This window comes from Oryctolagus cuniculus, chromosome 20 (assembly GCF_964237555.1).
Source record: "Oryctolagus cuniculus chromosome 20, mOryCun1.1, whole genome shotgun sequence".
Taxonomy (NCBI): domain Eukaryota; kingdom Metazoa; phylum Chordata; class Mammalia; order Lagomorpha; family Leporidae; genus Oryctolagus; species Oryctolagus cuniculus.
Window position 1 is genome coordinate 21,564,864 of NC_091451.1, and position 26,112 is coordinate 21,590,975.

At 51.5% G+C, this 26,112-nt stretch overlaps 1 protein-coding gene across 1 annotated transcript in view; it reads left to right on the forward strand.

The window, feature by feature from the left end:
* The first annotated feature begins 7,239 nt into the window (after positions 1–7,239).
* Positions 7,240–26,112, forward strand: part of FLVCR2 (FLVCR choline and putative heme transporter 2) — a 63,225-nt gene continuing 44,352 nt past the window's right edge. Inside the window, exon 1 of the mRNA XM_002719577.5 lies at positions 7,240–8,227. Coding sequence (XP_002719623.1) covers positions 7,559–8,227 — 669 coding nt within the window. The 5' untranslated portion in view covers positions 7,240–7,558. The remainder of the gene's footprint in view (positions 8,228–26,112) is intronic.

The window sequence follows — 26,112 nt, forward strand, 5'->3', positions numbered from 1 at the left end:
TGAACAAGGGCAGGGGGCACGTAAGACGGCCAGGGACTGGTCTGGGGTTTTAGGGGGCCAGAGGGAAGGGAAAAGTCGGGAGGACATCCTGCCGGGAGCCACCTGGGGGGTGGGGCTGCCATCTGGGGTAGAACAAAGCTTCACCACGAAGTTTACAAAGAGGGGCTGCGCGCTTGGCCTAGCAGTTGGGCTGCTCGCATCTCCGTCACGTCTGTATCGGCATCTCCATCTCTCTGTCTTACGTAAAGGGGAGTGAGGCTGTGATTGGCCCCGCCTCCTGTTCCTCGCTCCCTCTCCTCCCTGGATTCTGCTTCCACCCCTTCCCTGCAGCCACCTCTGGCCCTGCCAGATCAAAAGGCCGGAGAACCTCCTTTGAACTCAGAGCGTGAAGCTCCATGGAAAGCCAAGAGCCAAACTGTGTGGAAAGTAACCAGGTCCTGTGCGCACTGCCTCCTTGGCCTCCCAGCTCCTCAAGGCTCCAGGGCAGGCCCCTTGGAGGGGTGCCCCTGGGTTCTGCGCGTAGGTGGAAGAATCAGACTTGGACAGTTCCCAAAAGAAACTCGAGGACTTTCGGATTCTCCCAGTCCCTGCCACAGTTGCTGTCAGCGGCCCTGAGCTCCGGGTGACCCCTGAACGCACCGCCTGGTGTCTCGCCTGGGGAAGCCCAGAGTGGCAACAGCACCCTCAGTTCTCCATGCACAGCGGCTAGCAGGAGGCACTGGCCCCCCTCTGTCTCTCTCCCCTACTCCAAAATGGCCCCTTTAAGAGTGGCTCTGGGCCGGCGTCGCGGCTCAATAGGCTAATCCTCCGCCTTGCAGCGCCAGCACACCTGGTTCTAGTCCCGGTCAGGGCGCCGGATTCTGTCCCAGTTGCCCCTCTTCCAGGCCAGCTCTCTGCTGTGGCCAGGGAGTGCAGTGGAGGATGGCCCAAGTGTTTGGGCCCTGCACCCGCATGGGAGACCAGGAGGAAACACCTGGCTCCTGCCATCGGATCAGCGTGGTGCGCCGGCCGCAGCACGCCAGCCATGGCGGCCATTGGAGGGTGAACCAATGGCAAAAGGAAGACCTTTCTCTCTGTCTCTCTCTCTCTCTCTCACTGCCCACTCTGCCTGTAAAAAAAAAAAAAAAAAAAAAAAAGAGTGGCTCTGTTCTCATATGGCCCTGGCCTCCAAGTTCATGGTTGATGAGGCTGGGAACTGGCATCTAGGAGTTTACATTTAGGTCAAAAACAGTGCAGCCTCTCCCAGGCGGCTGAAGCTGTGAAGAGGCGAAACTCTGGTGCTGCTGGCTGCTGTGTTTTGTTGAGTGGCAGCACCGTGCCTGGCATGGACTGGGAACAGACACCCCCTGCCGCTGACACATGGGGTGTTACCCTTACCCAAACATTCCATAATGTCAGATCACGATTCAAACTCCAGGAGCGGTCATTGGGTCCAGTGGTTCAGACTCTTCCATCGCCCAGTACCCTCAGTGGTGCAACAGCCACGACTCAATCTCCCCTCTGTGCTCGGACCCAAGCACTAGGCAAGGAGCTTGCTTCCCACTCTCACCCAGAACCTCACTCCCTTTGGAGGCTGACAACCCCCCACCTGCATGGTTACCGACAGCTCGCGCCTGGCCGGTGTGCTGGAGAGTCGGGGCTTCAGGAAGACTCTGTGGGGTCTTGACCTGAAGCACTCGCTTCTTCCTCTTTCAGTCAGTGAGGCCTGGGGAGGAGGGGAGGCAGGAAGGAGTCACGGTGCCAGGGGTGGCGAGGCATTTCACCGTGGAGTCAGCTCAGCTCTGAGCACAAGGGACACGTGGTGAGCATAGTACAAGGTCCTGAGCTTCATTTGAAAGGCAGAGAGAGAGAGAGAGAGAGATGTTTCATCCTCTGGTTCACTTGCCAAGTGGCTGCAACAGCCAGGGCTGGGCCAGGCTAAAGACAGGAGCCAGGAACTCCAACCAGGTTTCCTGCATAGGTGGCAGGAAATTAAGGACTTGAGCCATCATCCATTGCTTTCCAGATGCATTTGCGTGGAGCTGGACTGGAAGCAGCGTAGGCAGGACCTGAGTCAGTGCTCTGTATGGGCTGCAGGCATTCTGAGCAGTGGGTTAACCTGCTGCACCACAGCGCCTGCCCCTGCACTGGCTGCTCCCCGAGCTTTCCCAGCTGAGCTCCTGGGATTTTCCTTCAGGTGGTGATTCCCATTGCCTCTTGTGTGTTGATTCCCAGTTCCCTTTGATCTTAGGTCTTAATTCCTTGTAGGTTTCCTCCTTTGTTTTGCTGGAGCACATCCTTTAGCAGCTTCCTGAGAGGATAGGGCAGTACCTTTTTTGAAGCTCTGCGTATTCGAAAATATTTCTTTTCTCATGCTTATTTTTTGATGGTTTGTTTATAGCATTCCAGGCAGGAAATATTTTTCTTTCAGAAGGCATTGTTTCACTGACCTGATAACACTCATGACATTTTGAACCTATTTTTTTATTTGAAGACCTTATATGAAACATGTTTGTTTTTTTTTAATCTCTCTGAAATCCTCCTGGTTGCCCTCTTTGTCCTCAGTTTTCTGACATTCCATGACAGTGTGTCATCAGCTCAATTCTACAGACACATATTGAAAGTGTGTGCTATACAGTTTGTTTTGCTAAATGTTCCAGGCATGCAAAGACATATACAAGTCCTTGGATGGTTATAAGTCCGGGGAAATTGTGGACACAAGGCAAGCAGAATGTTGATAACACATAGCAGTACATGCATAAACTACACCTGCAAGGCTGCCAAAGACAACATTCTCATAAATTCCAGGCACTGGTATTTTTCTAAGGGATAAGAATTCAGCATCTCAGGTTGACTAATTTCATTAGAAATTAGTCTTTCCGTGCACTCAACAAACTCCAGGCCTCCCACATCAATAACCATGACCTGTCAGTGAGGGTGTGTGTGACATTTGGATTTCATGTCTTGCTCTCATTCTGGGGAGCTGCTGGTGGCCTCTGGCAGGTTGGTGTTGCCACCATTCACAGGGCCAGCAAGTTCAATGCCAGAGGTTCCCTCCAGTTTTCTGAGAAGTCGCTCTGGATAGAATTAGGGACCAGAGCCCCCCTTTCATAAGCACTTCTCTTTCACCTTCAAGGTGTGCCTCCAGGTTTCTCTGGATAGAACATAGAGATACATACAGTTCATCGTCCACTGCTCAAATCCACACAGTACTTACACAGCTCAGAGTCAGCACTGCCCCGGTGGCTGCCACAATGCTGTCATTATTATTGAGAACAACATATGGATAATATCTTGTTTGATTCTCACAAGCTCTTGAGGTAGGTATTTTTGATCCTGATAGGACAGAGGTTGAGTAACACGAGCTTCCAAACTGAGCAGAACCAACCCAGAGCTCACAACAGATGTGACTTCCTCCACCACGAAGGCAACATCAAAGACCATGTGACTCCCGGTTAGAGCTTTGTGGTTGTCAGCAAAATGAAGTGTTGTCCCAGAGGCCACACCGGGGGGAGAGTTAGTGCTGCTGCTTCTTCTGATGCTCATTGGCTGCAGTCCCCTGAGAAGCACACCTGCCTCTGGCCTCAGTTTTGCAAAAATGATGTTAAGAATATAACGGGAACAGGTGCTTAGCTTAGGAGTTAAGTTGTTGGTTAAGATGCCTTTATGCCGTATCAGAATACTGGGCTTGATACCCAGCTCCTGCTCTTGAGTATGTGCACCCACTTCTGAGAATGTGTGCCCCAAATTATTGAAACAGGATATTTGGAGCCAGTGCTGTGGAGTAGTAGGCTAAGTTCCTGCCTGTTGCACCGGCATCCCATATGGGCACCAGTTCTAGTCCTGGCTGCTCCTCTTCCAATCCAGCTCTCTGCTATGGTCTGGGAAAGCAGTAGAGGATGGCCCAAGTCCTTGGGCCCCTGCACCCACGTGGGAGACCCAGAGGAAGCTCCTGGCTCCTAGCTTCGGATCGGCCCAGCTCCAGCCGTTGCAGCCATTTGGGGAGTGAAACAGCAGATGGAAGACCTTTCTCTCTTTTCTCTCCTTCTCTCTGTCTGTATCTCTACCTCTCAAATACATAAATAGAATCTTAAAAAAAAAGGCCAAGATATTTGTGCAGTCATTTTATAAGCAGCACGACTCACAACAGCTAAAACGTGAAAGCAACCCAAGTTTCTGTTGGGTGAATCAACAAAGTCTGCATACAACGGAATATTATTAGTGGGAGTGTGGCCTAGCAGTTAAGATGCCCCTGTCCCACACTGGGGTGCCTGTGTTTGACTCCTGGCTCTGGCTCTTGACTCCAGCTTCCTGCTGATGCAGACCCTGGGAGGCAGCAGGTGATGGCTCCAATAACTGGATCCCTGCTACCCACGTGAGACATGGATTCAGCTCCCAGCTCCCAACTTTGGCTGAGCTCTGGCCACGGCAGGCATTTGGGGAATGAACCAGCAAATGAGAATTCTGTCTGTCTCGGCCTCTAAAATAAATACATTAAAAAAAATAATGTATATGGAAGAGTTTTAGGGGAGGCCCATGATGATCTAGGGAAAAGAAACAGTGAAGGTTCTCAGAAGTCCTTCCAAGACAACAGAAGTGCTGCTGTCCATGGAGACCGATACAGCAAAGTGAAGAATTTTGAGAATCTAGGATGTGAGTACTACAGAAATTCTTAGACACCAAAGTCCGATTATAATTCAACGTTCCACAGTTTCTACCAAAAAGTGGGTGTCTCCCAGCAGGGAGTGACAGTTTGAGCCCAGTTTTCTCCTGGGAGTCAGCGGTTCTAACTTGGCTCTAAATTGGGATGACCTTGGGAGCTGTTGGTACGCAGAGGCTCGGGTCCACCTTCTGAGGTTCTCAGGTGGGTGTGGCCAGGGCACTGGGAATCTTAACAATGCCCCCACGTGATTCTAATCTGTAACCCAAGTTCAGAACTACTGCTCCAGAGTTTTAAATCATTCATCTGTGGTCCAAAGTTTAAAAAAAAAAAAAACAAAAAAAAAAAAACAAAAAAAAAAAAACAAAGAAGAAGAAAGGAGTGGTGCCTTATGGCTCTCAAACATCAACGTGCAAACCAAGGCCCTGGGAATTTTGTTACAATGCAGCTCCTAATTCAGGAGGAGGAAGGGCTAGGATTCTGCCTTTCCAACAGCTCTCACCGGGTGCACCTGCTACTACCCACAGAGACCATACTTGAATTAATGGGCGATAGCTCAAGTGATTTCAGATTTGAATGAGAATTATGGCTCTGCAGGCCAGCTTGGGACCTTGAAGAAGTTACAGTCTCTCTTGATAGCCACAGAAATGGTTGCCAGGACACTGCCTCTCCCATACTAAAATCCATGGACGGCCAAGACTCCAGGAGCCGCTTGCCATCTGCCAGGGTATGAGGGTACTTCAAAAAGTTCATGGAGAATGGAATTAAAAGACGTTTATCTCGTGCAAAATTATTTTTGAGGGACAGGCGTGCAGCACACTAGTGAAGCCACCGTTTGGGATACCTGCATCCCATATTCCAGTGCCTGCGCTGGAGCTGCAGCTCTGCTGTGTCAGCTTCCTGCTAAAGCACACCTTGGGAGGCAGCCGGGGATGGCTCAGGTGGTTGGGTTCCTGCCACCTCCATGGCTGGCTGAGACTGAGTTCTGGACTTCTGGCTTCAGCCTGGCCCAGGCGGGCATCTGGGAGTGAACCAGAGGATGGAAGATCTCTGTCTTTGCCTTCCGAATAAAGAAATAACTATATTTGAATTCATGCATAGTTTTTCCATAAACAAATTTATGGAAAATGTAATTATGAAAAAAACTATGAATAGATTAAACAGCCTCAGAACCAAAATAAAGTTATCTTCTAGTTCCATTTTTCATGACCTTTTGGAAGTACACTAGTATCCAATGGTGCTGAATTTGCATTCAATCTATGCACATTCTCTTGTATATTTTTAAAATATTTTATTTATTTATTTGAGAGGTAGAGTTACAGATAGAGGGAGGGAAAGACCACCCTCTGGTTCACTCCCCAATTGGCCGCAACGGCTGGAACTACACCAATCCGAAGCCAGGAGCCAGGAGCTTCCTCCGGGTCTCCCATGCAGGTGCAGGGGCTCAAGCACTTGGGCCATCTTCTACTGCTTTCCCAGGCCACAAGCAGCCCCGGGACGTGGGATCGCTGGATGAGGAAGGCTGGGCGCACGTCACCTCCGGGCCCCTCACACAACTCTTGTGCCGCTGAAACGGGCTGGTGCGCGCAACACGTTTCTCAACGAACAGCAGACGTCAGCCTTCTGTTAGGACAGCCTGCGCTCAAGGGACGCTGACTGACTACCTTGCCAGTCGTTCTCTGTATCCCCTCACTCAAGCCTCAACAACAACGATGAGAGGGGGTGCTGTTCTTTCATCATCCCCATTTTTACTACAGGAATGGAGCTCTGAGCTACGGTTGAGATCCCCGAGGGAACCGGCGCGCACCTGCCAGGGCGCCGTGCAGCCCGGCTCTCCAGCGGCAGGGGTTGAAGGCGCTGGCACCGGCAGGGGGCAGCCGCGAGCTAGCTGGGGACCAGCATCATCTTCCAGACCGTGCCTAGGGCGGCGGGAGGGTGGGCGCTGCCGCGCTGCCCCCGCGAGTTCCTAAGCTCTCAGGTCTCGCCGCTCCGCCATCCTCGGGTCCTCGCCGTGGCAGCTGCCCGGGGCTCGTCAGGACATCAGAGCCCCGCGTCCCAAGTTCAAACACGACTTCCCCGAGGCAAGCCCACGTCCACCCGGGAAGGCAGCGGAAACGCGAGATTTCTGCAACCGCTCTTGACCTCGGAGCGCAAGCCAACCGAGAAACCTGCCAGTCTCTTTACACCGAAAAAGTTCGGGCAGGAGCTGGGGAGTCCAGGCCAGGGGGAGAAAGTTGGGGATCCCGGCGGGACTCGCCCGAGCTCGCCGGGGGCGCCGCGCATCCGCGCCCGCGCGCTGGGCAGGCGAACTCGCACCCGGGAGGCTCCTTGGGCGGGCTAGGGCGACCTCGGCGGGGCGGAGGGGCGTCTTGCTGCGGGGTCCCCTGCGGGGGGTGGGGGGAGGCTAAGCGGGCGGTTTCCATGGCGCCCAGGGCGTGGGGGAGGAATATGTCCCGCAAACTATGGCGAAACAACTGCACCGCCCCGGGGCTAGCTCGGGAAGGCGGGAGAGGCCGGGTGCGGAGGGCGTCGGGGGTGGGGGCGGCCGGGCGGGAGGGGGCGGGGCGGTCACGTGCGCCCGAGGGGGCGAGGCCCCGAGCCGGCCCCAGCGCTCACAGGGCCGGCAAAGTGGCTGCGCCGGGAGCCGACTTGTCCCGGGCTCGACCCACAGCGCGCGGAGGCATCTGCGGCCGGGGACAGCTGCGGCCACGGGTGGGAGACGGACCGCTCCCGAGGACAAGTGGGAGCGGGAGCCTAGGGGTGAGCGCGGGGCGCCTCCGCGCGCTGCAATCACTCGGCCTCGCGTCTCCTCACTAGTAGCCAGTGGACGGCTGTAGGCGACCAGCAAAAGGCCACTCACTGCGCCCTGGGACTGCCGGAGTCCGCCCCTGCCCAGGGCTCCCGAGGGAGGCTGCGGCCATGGGGAACGAGGATCCCAGCCAGGACGAGCGCGGCGACCCCAGCGTCTCCACCCACCCCAGCGTGTCGGTCCACCCCAGCGTGTCGGTGCACCCCAGCGTGTCCATCCACCCCAGCGTGTCGGTGCACCCCAGCGTGTCGGTGCACCCCAGCGTCTCTGCCCACCCTAGTACCTTGGCCCTGCGGGGCAGCCTGGCGCACCCCAGCAGCTCGGGCCCCGAGGACAGCGTGATCAAGGTCAGCCGACGCCGCTGGCCCGTGGTGCTGGTGTTCAGTTGCTACTCCATGTGCAACGCCTTCCAGTGGATCCAGTACGGCTCCATCAACAACATCTTCATGCACTTCTACGGCGTCAGCGCCTTCGCCATCGACTGGCTGTCCATGTGCTATATGATCACCTACATCCCTCTGCTGCTACCCGTGGCCTGGCTGCTGGAGAAATTCGGCCTGCGCACCATCGCTCTCACGGGCTCGGCGCTCAACTGCCTGGGCGCCTGGGTGAAACTGGGCAGCCTGCAGCCGCATCTCTTCCCGGTCACCGTGCTTGGCCAGATCATCTGCTCGGTGGCCCAGGTCTTCATTCTGGGCATGCCCTCGCGCATTGCTTCCGTCTGGTTCGGAGCTAACGAGGTTTCAACAGCCTGCTCGGTGGCCGTCTTTGGCAATCAGGTGAGCCGAGGAGCCGGTGGGTGGGTGGGCGTTCAGAGGAGTGGGCGGCTTGCCCCGGTGGCTGGGAGGGGTGTGTTAGGTTGTGCACCTGAGTGCACCTCACAGCCTTTGTGACTCCGGGGGACTCCATGCCTGCCTGTGACTGGTAGTGTCATTGGGTGATTGTGACAGGGTCACATGGCAAGGTAAATGGCAAGCAAGAGCAGGGGCGATTTTTGGTCAACCACAGCAGACAGCAAGCTCCCAGAGCATGCTCTGCTGTGGTGGTGTTGTTTCTTACCCTGTGTCGGTCCACAAACCTAGACCTTTAAAAAAACGTTTATTCATTTTCATTCTGTGTAAAAGGCAGACAAGGGAGTTATCTCCCATCCACTGGTTCACTCCCCAAATGCCCACAACAGCCAGGCCAGACTGGGACAGACTGAAGCCAGGAACTTGGAACCCCATCGGGGTCTCCCATGTGGGTGGCAGGAACCCAAGTGCTAGGGCCATCACCTGCTGTCTTCCAGGCACATTAGCAGGAAGCTGGATTGGCACTGGAGTAGCTCAGACTCAAACCAGGCACTTGGACGTGGGGTTCGGTTGTCCCAGGCAGCAGCTTAATTCCCTGCGCCACCATGCAGGCCCCCAGCTTCGACCTTTGACTTCCGGAGAGCTCTTCTCTCTCAGCCAGCAGACTCGGGCATCCGACCATTCTGGGGTCATCAGAACTTGGCAGGTGTTTTTAGCTGGACCAAGCAGCTTCCCTCGAGTGCTGTGTCTCCTGCCCAGCACAGGACAGCAGAGCCACGCCTGGTGCTGCGTGGCCTTGTTCTCACCTCCTTTACACACAGCAGAAGCCAGCACAGGAGCACCAACGTCTGGTGCCAGACTCCTTCCCTGGGGTTGAGAGCCGAGACCCACGGGATGGCTAGAGATCTCGTTCTCCATTTCCAAGAAGGCTCTGGTATAAGTAGCTCGTATTCTTTTTTCTTTTCTTTGATTTTTTTAAAACATTTATTTGAAAGGGAGAGAGAAGGAGAGGAGAGAGAGAGAGAGAGATCTTCCATCCGCTGATTCATTTCCAAATGCCCAGCTGGGGCTGCAGCGGGCTGAAGCCAGGAACCAGAAACTCAGTCCCAATCTGCCATGTGGGTGGTGGGGACTCAGCTACCGGGGCCATCAACTGCTGCCTCCCAGAGTGTGCATTAGCAGGAAACTGGACCGGAATCAGAGCCGGGACTAGAACCCAGGCCCTCTGTTATGGGATGTGGGCATTCCAAGTGGTGTCGTAACCGCCGCACCACACACTTGCCCCCTTAGCTCATATTCTTAATCCTTTTTCTTTCCTTCTTTTTGGAAGCAGAGTTCAAATTTCTTTGCATCTCCATGTAGTTCTGATCCGGAAAGTTGGTATGTTATGAAAATGACTGCCTTCTCCAAGTATTTGAAGCACAGGTTTTTGGGTCTTCTGTCATGGGACTACTGCCCGGCTCTCTTATTTTTCCAAGCACGGGAGGTCCTGGCTGTGTGTTTCACATGAGCAGCAGCCCCCAATTCTCATAGGCCTGTTTTCTTGCATCTGCTCATATCAGTCAGATTGTCATTTGGGACAGAAACTGTCCAAAGCTTCCCTAAAGGCACATTTTGGTTCTGTTAGTCTTCACCACCAGGATGGTAACTTGAGCTGAATTTCCCTCTATCAGTGAGTTCTGCTAGTTGGTGTTAGTGCAAGCAATCAATGGAAGCAAACAGAGAGGCCACCTTTAGCATATAAACAGCGGTAATCCCTGGCCCAAACCTGCAGATTTGAATGTTTTGAAGATTTTGTGGACTTAAAGCCTGGGGATGAAACCAGATGGGCTTTTTGTTCAGGGCAACTTAAAAGCAAGTGTGGAGGACCACACCATCATCCTCCTATCCCCAAAGTGGTTGACTGGATTTTTAATATCCCCATTGCATTAGGTTTTTCCTTTATAGGACAGTGGAATTGGGGGATAAAGGATGGGGGCTTCCAACCTATTAGCAGCAGAATAGGATTTAGACTAGGTCGCCACCATCCCAGCCCCACTGTTTGGGGAGGGCAGGATCACTAATTGGAGAAGTCCCTCAGTCGCCATCAAGATAGGCGATTTGTTCACCATAGAGTGCAATCTAACAGGCTTCTCACACCCTGCGAGGGAGTTTAGTACTGGACGGGTCTTTAAAATGTAATAGGAATAACTATTCATCCCCTCCCCTGATAAGGTCAGGAAGTGCTAAGAGTTTTAGGTCTGCAAACAGAGGCTTTATCTGCGGCGTGGAGAGACATCTGCTAGGTTTGATCTTTTAGGTGTAATCCTCTGTGCTAAGTTAAACATTATAAAAACTGCATTGTGTGTACTTCCTCACGTAGAGACGGCTGTTTCTTTGCATGTGATTTAAGCTTTTTCTGTGGTAAAGTAGGGCTGGATGGAGGAGAACTATTAACAGAGCACCTTGAGCCGTGGTGCTTAGAAAAAAACACTTTACAAGCTGTCAGCAGACTTCAGATGTCGTTCTGCAGAATCGTTCTTCACGGCCTGCAGCTTCATTCACTTGGACTGTGCAGAAGATTCTGGTGATTCTGACCTATTACTTCTTCTTTAAAAAAAGAAAAAGATTTACTTATCTGAAAGGCAGACAGAGAGAAATCTTCCCTTTGCTGGTTTACTCCCCAAATGCCCACAATGGCTGAGGCTGGCCCAGAACAAAGCCAAGGGCGTGGAACCCAATCTGAGCAGGGTCCCAAGTACTGGGCCGTCATCTACTGCCTCCCAGGTGCGTGTTAGCAGGCAGCTGCATTGGAAGCAGAGGCAGGACTGGATCCCAAGCACTCAGATATGGGATGTCTGTGTCCCAAGGCTTAACCTGCTGTGCCATGGAGCCTGCCCCTGATCTATCACTTGGAAGCTTTCTTACATGACCCACACAGGCACTGACCTCTGCTTGCATTAAATTCAACATACATTCATTCAACAAGCATTTACCTCGCGCCTGCCTTTTGCCAGACACTGGCCTAGGGCTGCAGAGTAGGCCTTGCCTTCACAGAGTGCCTATACCAGACTAAAACTATCAGCACCAAGATTCAGGTTACTAAAAAATTCAAACCAGATCATAAAATAGAGGATTTATGTTCAGTTTTCCACGAGGTTTTTAGTAGTTTCTTGCCTAGTTGCTATGGTAAAGGGTGAGGAAGGAGAAGGAAGTTGATGTTTGTGTAACACGTACTATAGGCAAGGCACTTTTTCATCCATTGCTTAATGTGATCAACTCTGTGAGGTCGGTGGAATTGTCTCAGTGTTGCAGACGAGGCAATGCAGACCTATAGAAATCTAGCCACCTTATCCCCGAGGGGTGGAAGGGAGATTTGAATTCAACTCCACTTCTAAAGCTCATGTCAGTAGCCATTAAAATAAAATCCATGTGTGTGGAAAAAAGGAAAGTGGGATTCTGAGGGTCTCATTTTGCCCTTTGTGTCTCCAGGAGTTGGTGGTGGTGTTAAAGTTTCCAACACTTCTCCTAGTACTGCCTTCTCTTTGCTTATTTATTTTTATTTGAAAAGCAAAGAGGCAGAGACAAGTAGACGTGGATCCTCCATCTACTGATTCACTTCCCAAACGCCCACAACAACTAGGGCTGGCCCAAGCTGAAACCAGAAGCCCGAAACTCCATCTGGGTCTCCCACATGAATGGTGGGGCCCAACTATTCGAGCAGTGACTCACTGCCTCCCAGGGTGCACATCAGCAGGAAGCTAGAATCAGAACTGGAACTGGGATCCTGATCCCAGTCACTCCTCAGTGTGGAATGTCAGCATCCCAAGCAGTGATGTAACTACTGTGCCAAATGCCTTCTGTTTGGAAGTTCCTGCTAGAGGGCTGATTCCACCTCTTAACCTAGCAGAGTGACACTGCATGGTCTAGAAGGTGCGGTCAGCATGTCTGGGGAAAGAAACCAGTGCAGCCGGATTCACTGGGCTGACAGGGAAGAGGAGGCTCTAGACTGTAACTGAGGCTCTTTCCTTTTCTTGGTAAACTCTGCCCAGTTGCTTCCAGGTTATGGAAACAGCTTGGCTTTTTTTTTTTTTAAAGCAACACTTGCAGCATTGTTTCAAGGGAAACAGATCCCTGTGGGGGTCTGAGTGACATGCACACATTGTTACTGCACCAGCACTGGAAGAAAGCCTTATGTTAGCATCAGATAGTGTGACGCACAGGACAAGATAGAGTAGGAGTTGCAAGAGAGTGTCAAGGCCAGCTCCAACTCAGATAAAGGGCATGCAGCAGAGGGAGGGGAAGGGACCGCCTAGGGGCCCCTCAGTTCTCTCAGCCCAGTGCCCAGTGCCACCTAGAAATATTTGGAGAGTCGGAGACAATCTGTCTGCCTATAGAGGTACAGAAGATACAGGAACCTTACAGAAGCCATGCTGATGCCAAAAATACATAGCGCTGTCCTTTAGAAATACAATGTGAGCCAGATATCTAGCTACCTTGTCCCGTAGCCATGTTAAAAATGTTAAAAAGTAAAAAGAACAGGTGAAACTGGTTTAGTAATATATTTTCCTTACCCAGTGTATCCAAAATATAATTTTGGCATGTTATCAATATAGTAAAATCAGTAATGTGCCATTTTACTTTCTGTTCATTACTAAGTCCTTGCAAATTGGCGTGCGTTTCACACTTACAGACTGGTCACCTTTCCCAGTAAGCGATGGGCTGTGCTGCATCACCAGGTGGGCAGTGCAGGTCCAGAACAATGATGCTATTCAGCAGAGGACATCAGATTCTGCCAGGTAAGAATGTGCTCCAGGGAACTGACTCTGGGCTTGCAGAGGCTGTGCCTGTTGGACTGGCTGGTCCTGTGGTGTCACCCAGAGCAGCTGAGTTTCTGAGATGACTGCGGAGTAAGAATTAGAAGAAGGGTGGTCCCACCAGTCTTAGTCCACAGTCATGGCCACGTGGAGATGTTCAAGTCCAGGCTTATCATGCTGGATTTAATGTCAGAGGACTTTTAAGATCAGAGTGAAGTTTGAGGCAGGAAGGTAAATTTTTCTGTTTACTCCCCTCAATGGCTTTTGTTAGTTCTGGCATGCAGAGTGCTTGTCCACACGGTTCCCTGTTTTCTGGCCTCTCTTTATGCATCAGAAGACAGGAAGGGGGTGGACATTGTGGTCCAGCTGGTTAAGCTGTCACTTGGGACACCTGCATCCCATATGGGAGTGCTGGTTCAAGTCCCAGCTATTGTGCTTCCCATCTAGCTTCCTGCTAACACACCTGGGAGGCAGCAGGTAATGGCCCAAATACTTGGGTTCCTGACACATGTGGGAGACTTAGATGGAGTTTCTGGCTTCTGGCTTCAGTCTCACCTCGCCCTGGCTGTTGTGGACATTTGGGGAGTCAGTCAGTGGACAGATCTCTCCCTGCACCCTGCCCATCACTCTGCCTTTCAAATAAATAATTTTTTTTTAAGAAGTCAGAATGACATAGGCTAATCCTCTGCCTGCCGCGCCGGCACACCAGGTTCTAGTCCCAGTCGAGGCTCCAGATTCTGTCCCAGTTGCTCCTCTTCCAGGCCAGCTCTCTGCTGTGGCCCAGCAGTGTGGTGGAGGATGGCCCAAGTGCTTGGGCCCTGCACCCCATGGGAGACCAGGAGAAGCACCTGGCTCCTGGCTTCGGATCCGCGTGGTGCACCAGCCACAGCAGCCACTGGGGGATGAACCAACAGAAAAAGAAGACCTTTCTCTCTGTCTCTCTCTCTCACTGTCCACTCTGCTGTCAAAAAAAAAAAAAAAAAAAAAAAAAAAAAAAAAAAAAAAAAAAAGTCAGAATGAGCCAGCGGCTGGGAGAGCAGAACATGGCTGGTGATGATAGAAGTAGGGTGAGGTAGGTCCAAGACCATCCTCTCAGATGCCCTGGGAGCCAGTCAGGTCCTCAGAGTGAGTGGAGTGGGCCCCGTCAGTGACACTGGAGCCTGGCTGAGCCCCAGTGAACTGGAGAACGTGTGTCCCACCTGAAGGCAGCAGCTGCTCCCACTCCCACCAGTGGTTGATATCAAAGCATGACCCAGAGTTGTCAGATTTTCACTTTTGTTTAAAGAAAAACCAGAAATCAAGACTTTTAGTGAAATTTGTTCTTCTTTAAATTATAGTAAAACATATTTGTCACATTAACCATGAATGTACGAGCCTGTGGCATTGCATAGCTTCACAGTATTCTAGAACTGTCACCACTACCTGTACTCAAAACTTTTCATCGTTTCCAGTGCTACTCCCTGCCTCCATAGCCTCTATCGTATTTCCTGTCCCTGTTCTAGTACCTCCTCTAAGTTTGTTTTGAGCAAAGCAAGGTCTATTTAAGTCAGAGACCTGATGCAACAGCCAGGAGAGGGGCTCGACCCGAGAAACTGAGAGGAGTTTTTAGGCATAATTCAGGATCAGGCAATAAAGGGTGGGGACAAAACCCATCAGAAGGCCAGAGCTGTAATCCTGTCTAGCCCGATGATGACAAAACCAAAAAGCCATCACAAGGGTAACTTCTTCTTTCTAGTCTCATGAGAAAAGGAGAAACTCAGGAGGGTAGGATTGGCACTTTTGTCTCACTGAAGGTGGCTTTTTGGGAGAAGCCTGCATTTTGTACTCTCTTAAAAAAGAGACTTCCGCTGTTTCTCATCCAACAGGGACGTGGCCTAACTACCTGTTAGCCCATCTAACTTGTCACCTGCCCCCAGAAGAGTGGACCCTAACTGCTGTTAGGGACATGGGGGGTGCCGGCTGCTCTGGCTGCTTCCTGCTGTAGAGTTGATCTGGGGAATGCAGGTTTCCTGGGGGCGTCATCTGGAGTACCACCTGGAGTTTGATGGCTTCTAGTTGTTTCCTCCTGGGTAACACAAAGTGTAGAATACAGATATTATCTCTCCCAGTTCAGAGCCTCATCCTTTGAGAGTTCCAGGGGTCCAGCTGGAAGCCTGGTTTTTAAATTGTATCTTAAATACAATTTAAATTGAAGTTAGTTTTTAAATTGTATTTTATGTCTCAAAACTATGGGTCTGATAAAATTGCCGGGTTGGAGTTTCTGAGCCGAGCCAAGTGGAACTTTCTTGAACTCTTCCTGAACATGCAGGCAGGTGAACCGAGCTCAGGGGCCGGTGCCATGGGGAGGAAACTCACCTGGTCATCCTCAGTGGTGGCGTCTGTTTCCCGTCACCGAGGGAGGGGCTGGGTGAAAATACAGAAGCCCAGGCCCCGTGTGCGTCTCTCAGAGGCTTTAAGGAAGGGGCCCGGACTCCAGGTAAGGTTCGTGATCAGGCACTTTGGCAGCCTTCGGGACTGAGGAGCAGTGTGTGCAGGAAGGGACTGTCCTGCTCGTCGCCAGGCCTTGCTAGCGCCGACTGTTCTCTTGCTGTGTATTGGGTCTGGTGTCCAGGTGGAAATGGCCAGGCGTTGTTACAGGTGCCTGTTAATTCTGTGGATTGAATCTAAGTTTTCAGTTAGGACTCCTGGACACCTGCTCCCTCCCTTGTCCTCTCTGGCCTATCTCTTGTTATCTCCAAGCTTTCTCCTCTGCGTCTCCCTGTCTCCCTGAAGATCTATTTCCTTGTGGAATGTGGAATGTGACACTAGCGAGATGCCTTGGAGGCTCCAAGCCCCATGGAAACACTCAGTAAATGATCAGGGATCCTAAAATCACTTCTTTACGGGTGCTCTGGAAATCAAAGGTCTGTTGCAACCAAGCACATCCAACTAAGAAAAAGTCACACTCAGAATGGTAGGAAATGTGGAAATGTCACCGCTTTTGAACTCCCTCTTGCTTCACCTCCTCCCCCAAGCTGTGCCTTCTAGTCCCTGGCTCCCTTCTGCAAGCTGGTGAGGGCACAGCAGACTGACTTTGCAACATGTTAATCAGTTTTAACACAACAGTATATCTGTGCACTAATATGAACCATCCAACAAGGAAGTTCAGAAACCAATTTCACCTAAAAATAGCATTAAAAATTAGGAATAAACCAAGGATATAAAAGACATATTCCAAAAATTACAAAATGTTGATGAAAGACATTAAAGAAGACACACCTGGGCTGGCACTGCAGCTCACTAGGCTAATCCTCCGCCTGCAGCACCAGCACCCCGGGTTCTAGTCCTGGGGCGCTGGCTACTAGTCCTGGTTGCTCTTCTTCCAGTCCAGCTCTCTGCTGTGGCCCGGGAGGGCAGCCGAGGATGGCCCAAGTGCTTGGGTCCCTGCACCTGCATGGGAGATTGGGAAGAAGTACCCGGCTCCTGGCTTTGGATCAGCACAGCGCCAACTGTAGTGGCCATTTGGGGAGACCTTTCTCTCTGTCTCTCTCTGTCTCTCTCTCACTGTCTATAACTCTCTCTGTCTCTCTCACTGTCTAACTCTGCCTGACAAAAAAAAAAAAAAAAAAAAAAGATACACCTAAGTGGAAGCACATGCCATGTCTGTGGATTGGATGACTCAATAATATTAAGATGTTAATGCTACCCAAAGCAGTCTACAGATTCAATGCAATCCCTGTCAAAACTAGATATCTACATTAGATATCTAATAAAATTAGAATCTTGCCTTATAAGATCAAAACTAATTCAAACTTATCAAAACTAACTCAACATGGGTCCAACACTTAGACATAAAAACCAAAAACATGAGTTCTTAGAAGAGAAAAAAGCAGGAGAAGCTTTATGACATTAGATTTGGTAGTGATTTCTTAGATATGATGCCAAAAGTAGGGGTGTCAAAAGAAAAAATAAATTGGGCTAAATAAAAATTTAAAACTGTTGTGTGTTAAAGCACACTGCCAACAGAGTGAAAAGGCAACCTCAAGGATGAAAGAACTTATCTATAAATCAGATTTGATAAGGGGTTAATATGCTGAATTTACAAAGAACTCCTACAACTCGACAGCAAATGAATAACCCAATTTAAAATTAGGTAAAGGAACTTGGATAGATATTTCTCCAAAGAAGATATGCCAGTGGTTAATAAGTACATGACAAGATGTTCAGCATTAGAATGATACAAATCAAAACCACAATGAGATACCAGTTCAGACTCACTAGGATTGCCGTTGTGCAATTGTGTGTGTGTGTGTGTGTGTGTGTGTGTGTGTGGTGGCAAGGTGGTGCAGACGTGGAACCCTATGCATTGCTGGTGAGAACGCAGAATGGTGCAGTCACCATAGAAAACAGTACAGCAGTTCCTCAAAAAAAAAAAAAAAAAATGAAAAGTACAATTACCACATGATGCAATCCTTCCACTTCTGAGTATGAATACCCAAAAAATTGAAGCAGGAGCTTCGCCAGGTATTTGTGTACTCAGTGCTCATAGCGCTACGAGTCCCAACAGCTGGACGGTGGAAGCATCTCGGGTGTCTGTCCAGCCACAGGTGAAGAAACAGAATGTGCACACAGTGGGATTTTATTGAGCCTTCGGAGCTGATGTGTGGTCCAGCAGTTAAGACGCCAGGGTCTGACATCAGAACGCCTGGCTTCGAGTCCTGGACCCGAGTCCTGGCTCCAGCTTCCTGCCAGGACACACCCTGGGAGGCAGTGGTGCTGGCTGAAGTAGCTGCATTCCTGCCACCCAGGGAGACTGGGATTGAGTTCCCGGCTCCCAGCTTCTGCCTGCTCATCCTGTTGTGGGTGTTTGGGAAGTCAACTAGTGAGTGAGAGTATGTGTGCGCACTCTTCTCTGTCTTAATCTAACAGCCTCTTAAATAAATAAATAAATATTTTTTTTAAAAGGAAGGAAATTCCGAGACATGCTACAATGCAGCTGAACTGTGGTGACCTTGTTCTAAGTGAAATAAACCAGTCACATAAGGACAAATACTGTCATTCTGATTATATGAGATACAGAAGTTTTTTTGTTTTTTGCTTTTTTCTGAGAGCAACCAGTTTCACCCTGTGGACTCCAGCTGGGTGTCTTACAGTTCAGTTCAATTCTGACACCAACTTCCCCTGGTTGGCAGACGCCACAGGGGCAGGGCTCAGTCCCACAAGGCTGTCCCCACTGCAGAGACCCTTTGCAAGTCCCAGTGGCTTTGAGTTGGAGGTTCTCAGAGGTCTGATTTGCTGCAGCAGCTCACAGATCTCAGAAAAACACCAACTTACATTTGCCCATTTCTTATAAAGGATGCAGCTCAGCCAAATGGGACCAGATGTGGGGAAGGGGGTGTGTGTGGAGCACCCATGCCTTGTCCTGGCATCGCTCTCCCAGCAACTCATTTGCTCAGCCTCAAAGCTGTCTGAAACTCGTTGCCAGGAGTTCTCCAGCTCAATCTGCAGCCCACTCTCCTCCTCCCCGGGGGTGGGATTGAAAGGCCCCCTTGTTCTTTCACTCATAAGGCTAAATACCTCATCCTGAGGCTAGGGAGGGGCCCTAAGCTAAATCACGTAGCATCATAAATCAGGGTGTTGGAAAGGGACTCTTTATGAATGACCAAAGGCATTCCTATCACTCAGGAAATCCCAAGGTGTTGTGGAGCTCTGTGCCAGGCACCCGGGATAATGACCAAGCGATGTTTCTGTTATATCACAGGTGCCTAGAGCAGTCAACTTCATAGGCAGAAGGTAGAATGGTGGTTGCTTGTGGATGGGGGCAGGCAGAGACATGGGGAGTTACTGGTTGATGGGTACAGAGCTTCAGTTTGGGAAGATGAAACAAGACGGAGTAAGGTGATGGTTGCACACACCTGGACTGTGCTTGATGTGAAGGAACTGTTACAGTTAAAATTTTAAAGCTGAATACTGTGTAGATTGAAACAGCACCACCACCACCAAAAAAAAAAACAAACAAAAACCACTGCCTATGACTGTGTTTCCTTCCACCTGGAGCACCTGCTCACCTCTGCCAGCATCCTCATAACATTGGGTGCTCTGAGGAATACATTTTTTGGCCTGGGTACCTGCTGCTTTGTTTACTCAACCAGTGGTCTTTGTTTTCTGTTGGTTTGTGTATTTCTCCATCTCCATCATCCCTCTTCCCTCCTCTTCCACCTGCTTTTCTGGCTGAATGGCAAACTTACCCAAGGCTGGGGACTTGGGCTGATTGCATCTCTTCTGTATCTCAGAGCAGAGTACTGGGCAGAACAGGTGCTTGCAAATGGATGGATGAATTACAGACTTTCACTTCCTGAAAAGGATTAAAGTGACCAATCATGTTAACTGAGTGCAGACAATTGGAAGAAAGACTTAGCATGCCTGGGTTGTTTTCTTGATATTACTCAATGTCATATTGAAGAACTATTAAGCCCTCGCCGTGTGCATCCAGCAATGCCAGCCCCGGGGTGGTTGAGAACCACCATCTGGAGCTCAGCTGTGTTTCCTCTGATGGCTCCATAATTGTGCTAACTTTTGGCTTCTGCACATGGTGCAGAAGATTGAACGGGACAATATGTGGAGGGCGTTTAGCCAGCAGAGTTCTTCAGATGAGGTGTGTGAAAGGAAGAACAGGTGTTCTGCGCCTTTGCGGCAGGTAAGGTGTTTGCCTGTGTGTTCTGATCTGGAAGGCGAGGGCGACACTGAACCGTGTCTGTGTATATGCACAGCTGTTAGGGGAGCGCAGCTGCAGGGGGACTTTACCCCCGCAGGACAGCAGTGGGGAGCAAGCAGGACAGCTTCCTTCACCAATGAGTAGATGCTGAGCTGATCACTTTGCCGTTATTTAAAACAGTATTTTTTTTAGATATTTATGTGAGAGGCAGAGACACAGATAGATCTCCCATCTGCTGGTTCACTCCCCAAATGCCTGTGATCGCCAGGCTGAAGCCCAGAGCCTTGAACTCAATCTGGGTCTCCCTCAGGGGTGGCAAGGACCCAAGTACTTGAGGCATTATTGCCGCCTCCCAGGGTCTGCATTAGCAGGAAGCTGGAATCAGGAGCAGAGCTGGTACAGGAGTGTAGGCACTCTGATATAGAATATGGGCATAACTGCTAAGCCAAATCCCTCTCTGAGCTAATGCTTTTTAAAAAAAAAAGTTAATTTATTTTTAATTATTTGAAAGAGCAAGAGAGAGCTTTCATCCACTAGTTCATTCCCCCAAATGCCTGCAACAGCTGGGGCTGGGCCAGGTTGAAACCAGGAGCCAAGAGCTCCATCCAAGTCTTCCTCGTGGGTGGCAATGCCCCAAGTACCTGAGCCCTCACCTGCTGCCTCCCAGGTCGTGTGCCCATTAGCGGCAGGCTAGATCAGAGGCAGAGGCAGCACTCAATCCCAGGCACCACGAGGTGAGCTGCAGGTTTCCTGGGCAGCTGTGCAGGCTGTGCCACAATGCTTGTCCCTGAGCAGATTCTTAATGCCTGACGTGACCAGGAGCTGAACGCAGAGGATGGGCCCTTCCAGGACGTTTCCAGTACCATCCTGTTGGGGACCTGCCTCTCTTGAGAGCTCCTCAGTGTAGGGCCGCCACAAAACACACCAAACACCGGAGTAAGGGAAAGGGTTTATTGGAGGAAACCTGACAGACCGGAGGGAAGGGGCAAAGAAGGAGAAAAAGAGAGGCAAGGAGAGCGTAAGAAAGAGATCAAGAGACAGAGACAGAGGTCAGGAGATGGAGAGAGAGACAGAGATCAGGAGATGCAGAGAGAGCCACACGTGTCCAGGAACAAACAGGTCCTTTTAAAACTTTGCCAGGGGGCGGGCAGGGAAGTAGGAGCAGCGAATCCTATTAGGACAGGGGTGGAGCTGACAGCAGTGGTTGGGCCATGTGGCCACCTGGCTTCTAGCAATGGCGGACGGGGCTAGAGCCTAGGATGGTGTCAGGGTGTAGATCGTGCCATAGATAAGACTGCGCCATTTTACTAACACTCAGGTGCTGGGAGAGGGTGTTCTTTCCCAGGAGTGTGGTGGTGAGAGCTGTTGTTGTCTGTGATGAGGACCTTGGGAGGAGGGCAGTGGGCCACTCTCATGCCTGCATTGCCGACTTTAGTCTCCTACACCTGAGCTGCTCCTCAGTGGGGGAGTACACCCAGCCTTATCAGGTGCGCACAGCTGTTTTCCACCGCCCTGTTCTTTATCTTCTTCCAGCAATGGTGTTAACAGGATGTCCTTCTCCATACTTCAGCTGCCCCCAAGCTCCAACATCAAACAGCCCCATGTGGATGCAGGATGAGGGTGGGAGCCCCATCAGGGCTGATGGAGAGCGGCAGGCAGGGTCAAGGTGAAAGGCGGTGTTTCCTCTTTGTTCACTTACTCTCTGTCTGGGGCTTTCTACCTGGCACCCCTCCTGCCCTCCCCCTAACAGGGTGGCCTTGATGCTGCAGAACCCAGGGTCTTTTTCTTTGGTGAGTCATTCTGAGGTGGAGGGCTCCCTGCAGGCTGGGGCGGCCCAGCTGGACGCTTCTGTTTTCTGACCTTATCGCAGGTGTCTTTCCTTTTTCCTACTGTGCAAAACCTTGAGCTCAGCTGTCACCCCCACACTCAAGTCACTCAAGTCGTGCGTGGCCTTCGCCTTGCTCCAGCCAGAGGGCAGACAGCCGCAGTGCCGCCCGTGTTTGCAGAGGGGGAGATGGACATGGCTGGGGATTAGACAGTGTCCCCGGGGCAGTGGTGTTTGCTTTGGCTCCGGTCAGATTCCTCCTCCAGAGAGGTGAACACAAACCCCTTTCAGTCCCAGGAGAGCGCTTTGGATTGGGCAGCCTTGTTGGCTCCAGAAGGGAGGGAGCTGGGGCCAGGTGGGGGCTTTTCCTCCTTTCTTGTCCTCCTCTCCTCCTGGAAATGCCTGATTTGTGCCCAAAATAACCGAGTTGGTATGGCTGGGTTTCCTTTGTGGCACCAGAGGCAGCTTTGAGGTTCAAAAGATTCGTGGAAAGTGGAATTAAAAGATAAGTTTATTTCAATGCAAAGAAAATTGAAATCCATGCATATAAGGGGACTCCAAAAAGTTTGTGGGAAAATCCATATTATGAAAAAAACTACACATCGATTTCTGGATTTTTGCACCCAAATAGACTTATCTTTTACTTCCATTTTCCATGAACTCTCGGGAGTACCCTCGTATCTGTGCCCAGTGCTGTTGGCTGTGACCATCTACTCAGAGAAATGTGGTGAGTGAGCAGCCCATGGTACAGCAGGGCCCATTCCCAGGGGCTGTTTGTTTGGTGAGCGATCCAGGCCGCCTCAGATCTTTGTCCTGGCTTCCTGTTTGCGGCTGGACATGTGTGTGGAGCTACCCATGGGAGCGCACTCCAGGAACCATCATCTACTGGATATGGACAGGAATACACTTCTCTCTCTCACTGCCACCCCTTCCCGTGAGACCTGGAAGAATCCAGCGCTGGGAGCTGCCTCTTGGTCCCCTCCCTTGGGGCAGTTGAAAGCAGTCGTCTCTGAACCTTCAGCAACAAAACCACCTAAAGTGTCTACTGGAGATGCAGGCCAGGGCAGACACCAGGGCAGGCACCAGGGCAGACCCAGGAATTAGCCCAGGACTGTTTCTGAGTCTTCTCCAGGGTTGTGACGCCCACGGAAGTTTGAGAACTCTTGGAGGGGAAGGCAGGGCAGCTGGACCAGTTCTGCCAGCAGCCACGTTTGCGGCCTCCAGCAGTTGTCCTCTTTGGCCATCAGCTTCATCAATGCCAGCCTGTAGGGTTACCATGAAAGTTAAATGTGGCTGTGTCCCCATGAACGTTCCTGGAACCCAACGAACCTTCCCTAAACATTTCCTCAATGCACTTCCAGCTTCTCCTTTTATCCCAAACTCCTGCTTTAACAGTCGTCCTCATGGCATCTTTTGAATCCAGTGCTCTCTTCAATTAAGGCTGCCCCTCCCTGGAATTTTGGGGGACAGATCCCCCCTCTTTGGTGTATACACTGGGAATTTGAGCCGATCCACCTGTCTACTGTCTCTCCTGGAGAGTCAGGTGGGGCCAGCAGCACCAAGCTTCTAGACAGAAGTCAGCCCCATCAGCAACAGGGACCCTGAGACAGAAGGCCTGGAGAGGCCGTGTCCACACGGGGGACTCAGAACGCATGGACCACAAGGTGCTGATTGCAGTCGCGCTGTGCTTTTATCTTTCGCATTCTTTCCAGCCTGGGTGTCTCTTGCCTCACCATGGAAGATCTCCTCATTGTAGAGAGAACATTCCAGAGCGTTTCCTGTGGTTATGGTGGGGGGAGGGTACAGCCTACCCCAAACCTCTCACTGATCTTTCTTACCTTTTATCTGTAGCTGGTCCCGTGAGAAAATCCCTTGCACTTGACTTCCTCAATTCCCAAAGCCTTTGAAGTGGCTTCTGGGAAGAGCAGCAGGTGGTCGAGCCCCTGCTTGACAGGGCCTGGCTGGGCTGGGGGCCGCCCCTCCCCTGGAGCTGCTTCCTTTCCGGCAGACCTCACCACCCTCCAGCTCCCTTCGTGCCACTGCCCTGTCCCCCAAAGACATCCCCAGCCTCTGGCCCGCTGGGCGGCCTTGTAACCCTCTGCTTCCTTCTGGCGTGAGGCCGGTGCTGCGTGCCAATGTTTGGCTCTCGGCAGGCTGCAGCTGTGCAGGAGTTGTGCTCCCAGGGCCCAGGTCACGGCTGGGAGGCCACGCAGGGACTCGGGGGCGCACTCTCATCTGCTGCTTTCCCTGGAATGCCCTCTGACTCAGAAAGGACTTTGATAAGGGGTGCACACTAATTAATGCTATCTCTTTAGAATGACCCGGGCTTTCTGCAGGCAGAGCACAGGGCAGCACATTCCTCAGCTGCCAATCACCCCCTCTGGATGACGCTGGGAGTGCCTTGCTGAAGCTCACTGGGGTTCCCAGGCACGAGGGCAGGACTGGAAATGGATCCTGAGGTGTTGGTGTTGACCTCGCCACCTGTTAACTCTGGGAATTCAGCAAGTTGCTTAAACTCAGCTATGAAACGGACAAGGCGGCGGCCCCCGGGCTTCTCCCATACAGTGTGCTAGGCATCCTGTGGTTGATCCGCGGTGTTGCTTGAGGCTGGGGAGGTGCAGGTGCCTCGAGCGTGGTGAAGTATGAGTGTTGAGTAAGTGTTGATTTCAGTGACTTTGCTTGAACTTGAAACAAAGACTCTGGACTCGCCACTTGACAGGACAATGAAAGGGCTTCCCTGCGCACACGCCATGCCCTGTCTGTCTGGTGAGGTGCAGCTTGGGTCAGGGGCTGCACCCTCAAGTAGAGGGCTCAGCATGCTTGCCTTTGCCATCAGCTCACTGTCAGAGTGAACTCTGGCCATTCTGCTTGTAGGACGTCTCCCTGAGCTTCTCTGTTCTAGAACATTCCTTGCAGCCATAAAGGGGGTCGGCGGTCTTGGCTGACTTGATCCTTCTGCAGCTTCAGGAGTCCAGTGGACCTTTCTTCTTCTTCTTAAAATTTTATTTTTTCATTTTACTTGAAAGAGGGAGAGAGAGATCGATCTTCCCTGCACTGGTTTGCTCCCCAAATGCCCCTAGGAGCCAGATGGAAAGCAGGATCCAGGAATTCAATCCGAGTTTCCCATGTGGATAACAGGGATCCAAGTCCTTCTGCCTCCCAGGGTGCACATTGTCAGAAAACTGGAATTGGAAGTGGAGCTGGGGCTCAAAGCCAGGCATCCCAGGCAGTGTCTTAACTCCTGAGCCAAACACCTTTTGATTCACGGAGCTCATAGCTGGCTGTGAAGGACTTGTGCAGAGGAGCAGCAGGCTGTAGCTTTGCAGTCGGCATGCACCTAGCCCGCTCCCGGCTTCCGTGGGGGAAGGTGGTGGGGGTGGCCCGGCACAGAGCTCATTTAGCCCCTCCCTGGAGACAGGGCCTGGGAGGAAGGCATTTTCTCCTGAGGGGCTACTCAGAGAGCAAGTGGTAGGGATCCAGGTAACCCTGGGGATGCGCGGGGTTGGGTATCCCCGGGAAGAGGTCAGAGCCCTAAGAAGGTGTCGCAGTTTCTGTCTGGCATCTCCAGCTTCCTCTGTCTCTCTTCATGGAGAGGGTCTCAGTTTCTGCCCTCGGTATGCCTGGTCCTGTATCTTCATGTTACCCACATAAAAACCCATCCAATGTTAGGATGCCCCCAGCCTGGGCCAAATCTCTGTCTCCCGGCCATGCAGTCTTTATCTTGGCTTGAATCCTACTTGTCCCAGGTCACTACTCCTCCAGCCAGCCACCCTTTGTCTCCCCAGTGGACAGCAGGGAATGTGACACATTAGCACCAGAGGACAGAGGCACTCAACTCCTTGGCCTGTCCTATTTGGCTGGGTTTCATTTTGAGAGGGTGCACTCCAGCCTTTATTTTTATTTATTGAACAGATATTTATTGAGCTTCTCATGGGCCAGCAGCGTTCAGAACACTGGGGATGACGCCGTGAACAGGAAAGAGAAGGCCCAGGTCTCACAGGGCCCACACTGAAGGGAGGAGAGACTGGACAGTACGCCTGTCCCTTACCGAGGGGAACTGGTGGCAGCGTCAGGCCGGGCGGGAGGGGAGGTGGCTGCAGAGCAGGATGCTGGGAGTTGCCTCTCCGTGAGAGCTCCCTGGGTAACTCCCTGAGCGTCAGGGTCAGAGCTGAGAGTGCCGCTCTCTCGGGGCGGAGTACGATGGGGGTGGCTGATCATCATATGCTGTAGGTATCGGGCTAATCATCCTGTTGGTATAGGTTTAGATTTCTTTTCCTCCCCAAACTTCTCTCTGAGGTCATGAGGCAGGGTCAGTTCACCCAAGAAGTTGGCTGCTTATGAAAAAGCTACTTGAGGTCTACCCTGTCTATTTTTGGAAGTGTCCACTCAAGTAAGAGGAACTGGGTCTTCCTCGTGCCAGTCCATGAAGCAATGACGTGTCCAGAGCCTGTCGATAAGTCACTGCCTGGGCCCAAGTTTCACTACCGGGTTGGAGTGGGAGGGCTGTCACCAGGGAAGTCCTTCCAGATTTAGAGATTAGCAGGATCACCGAGGGTCA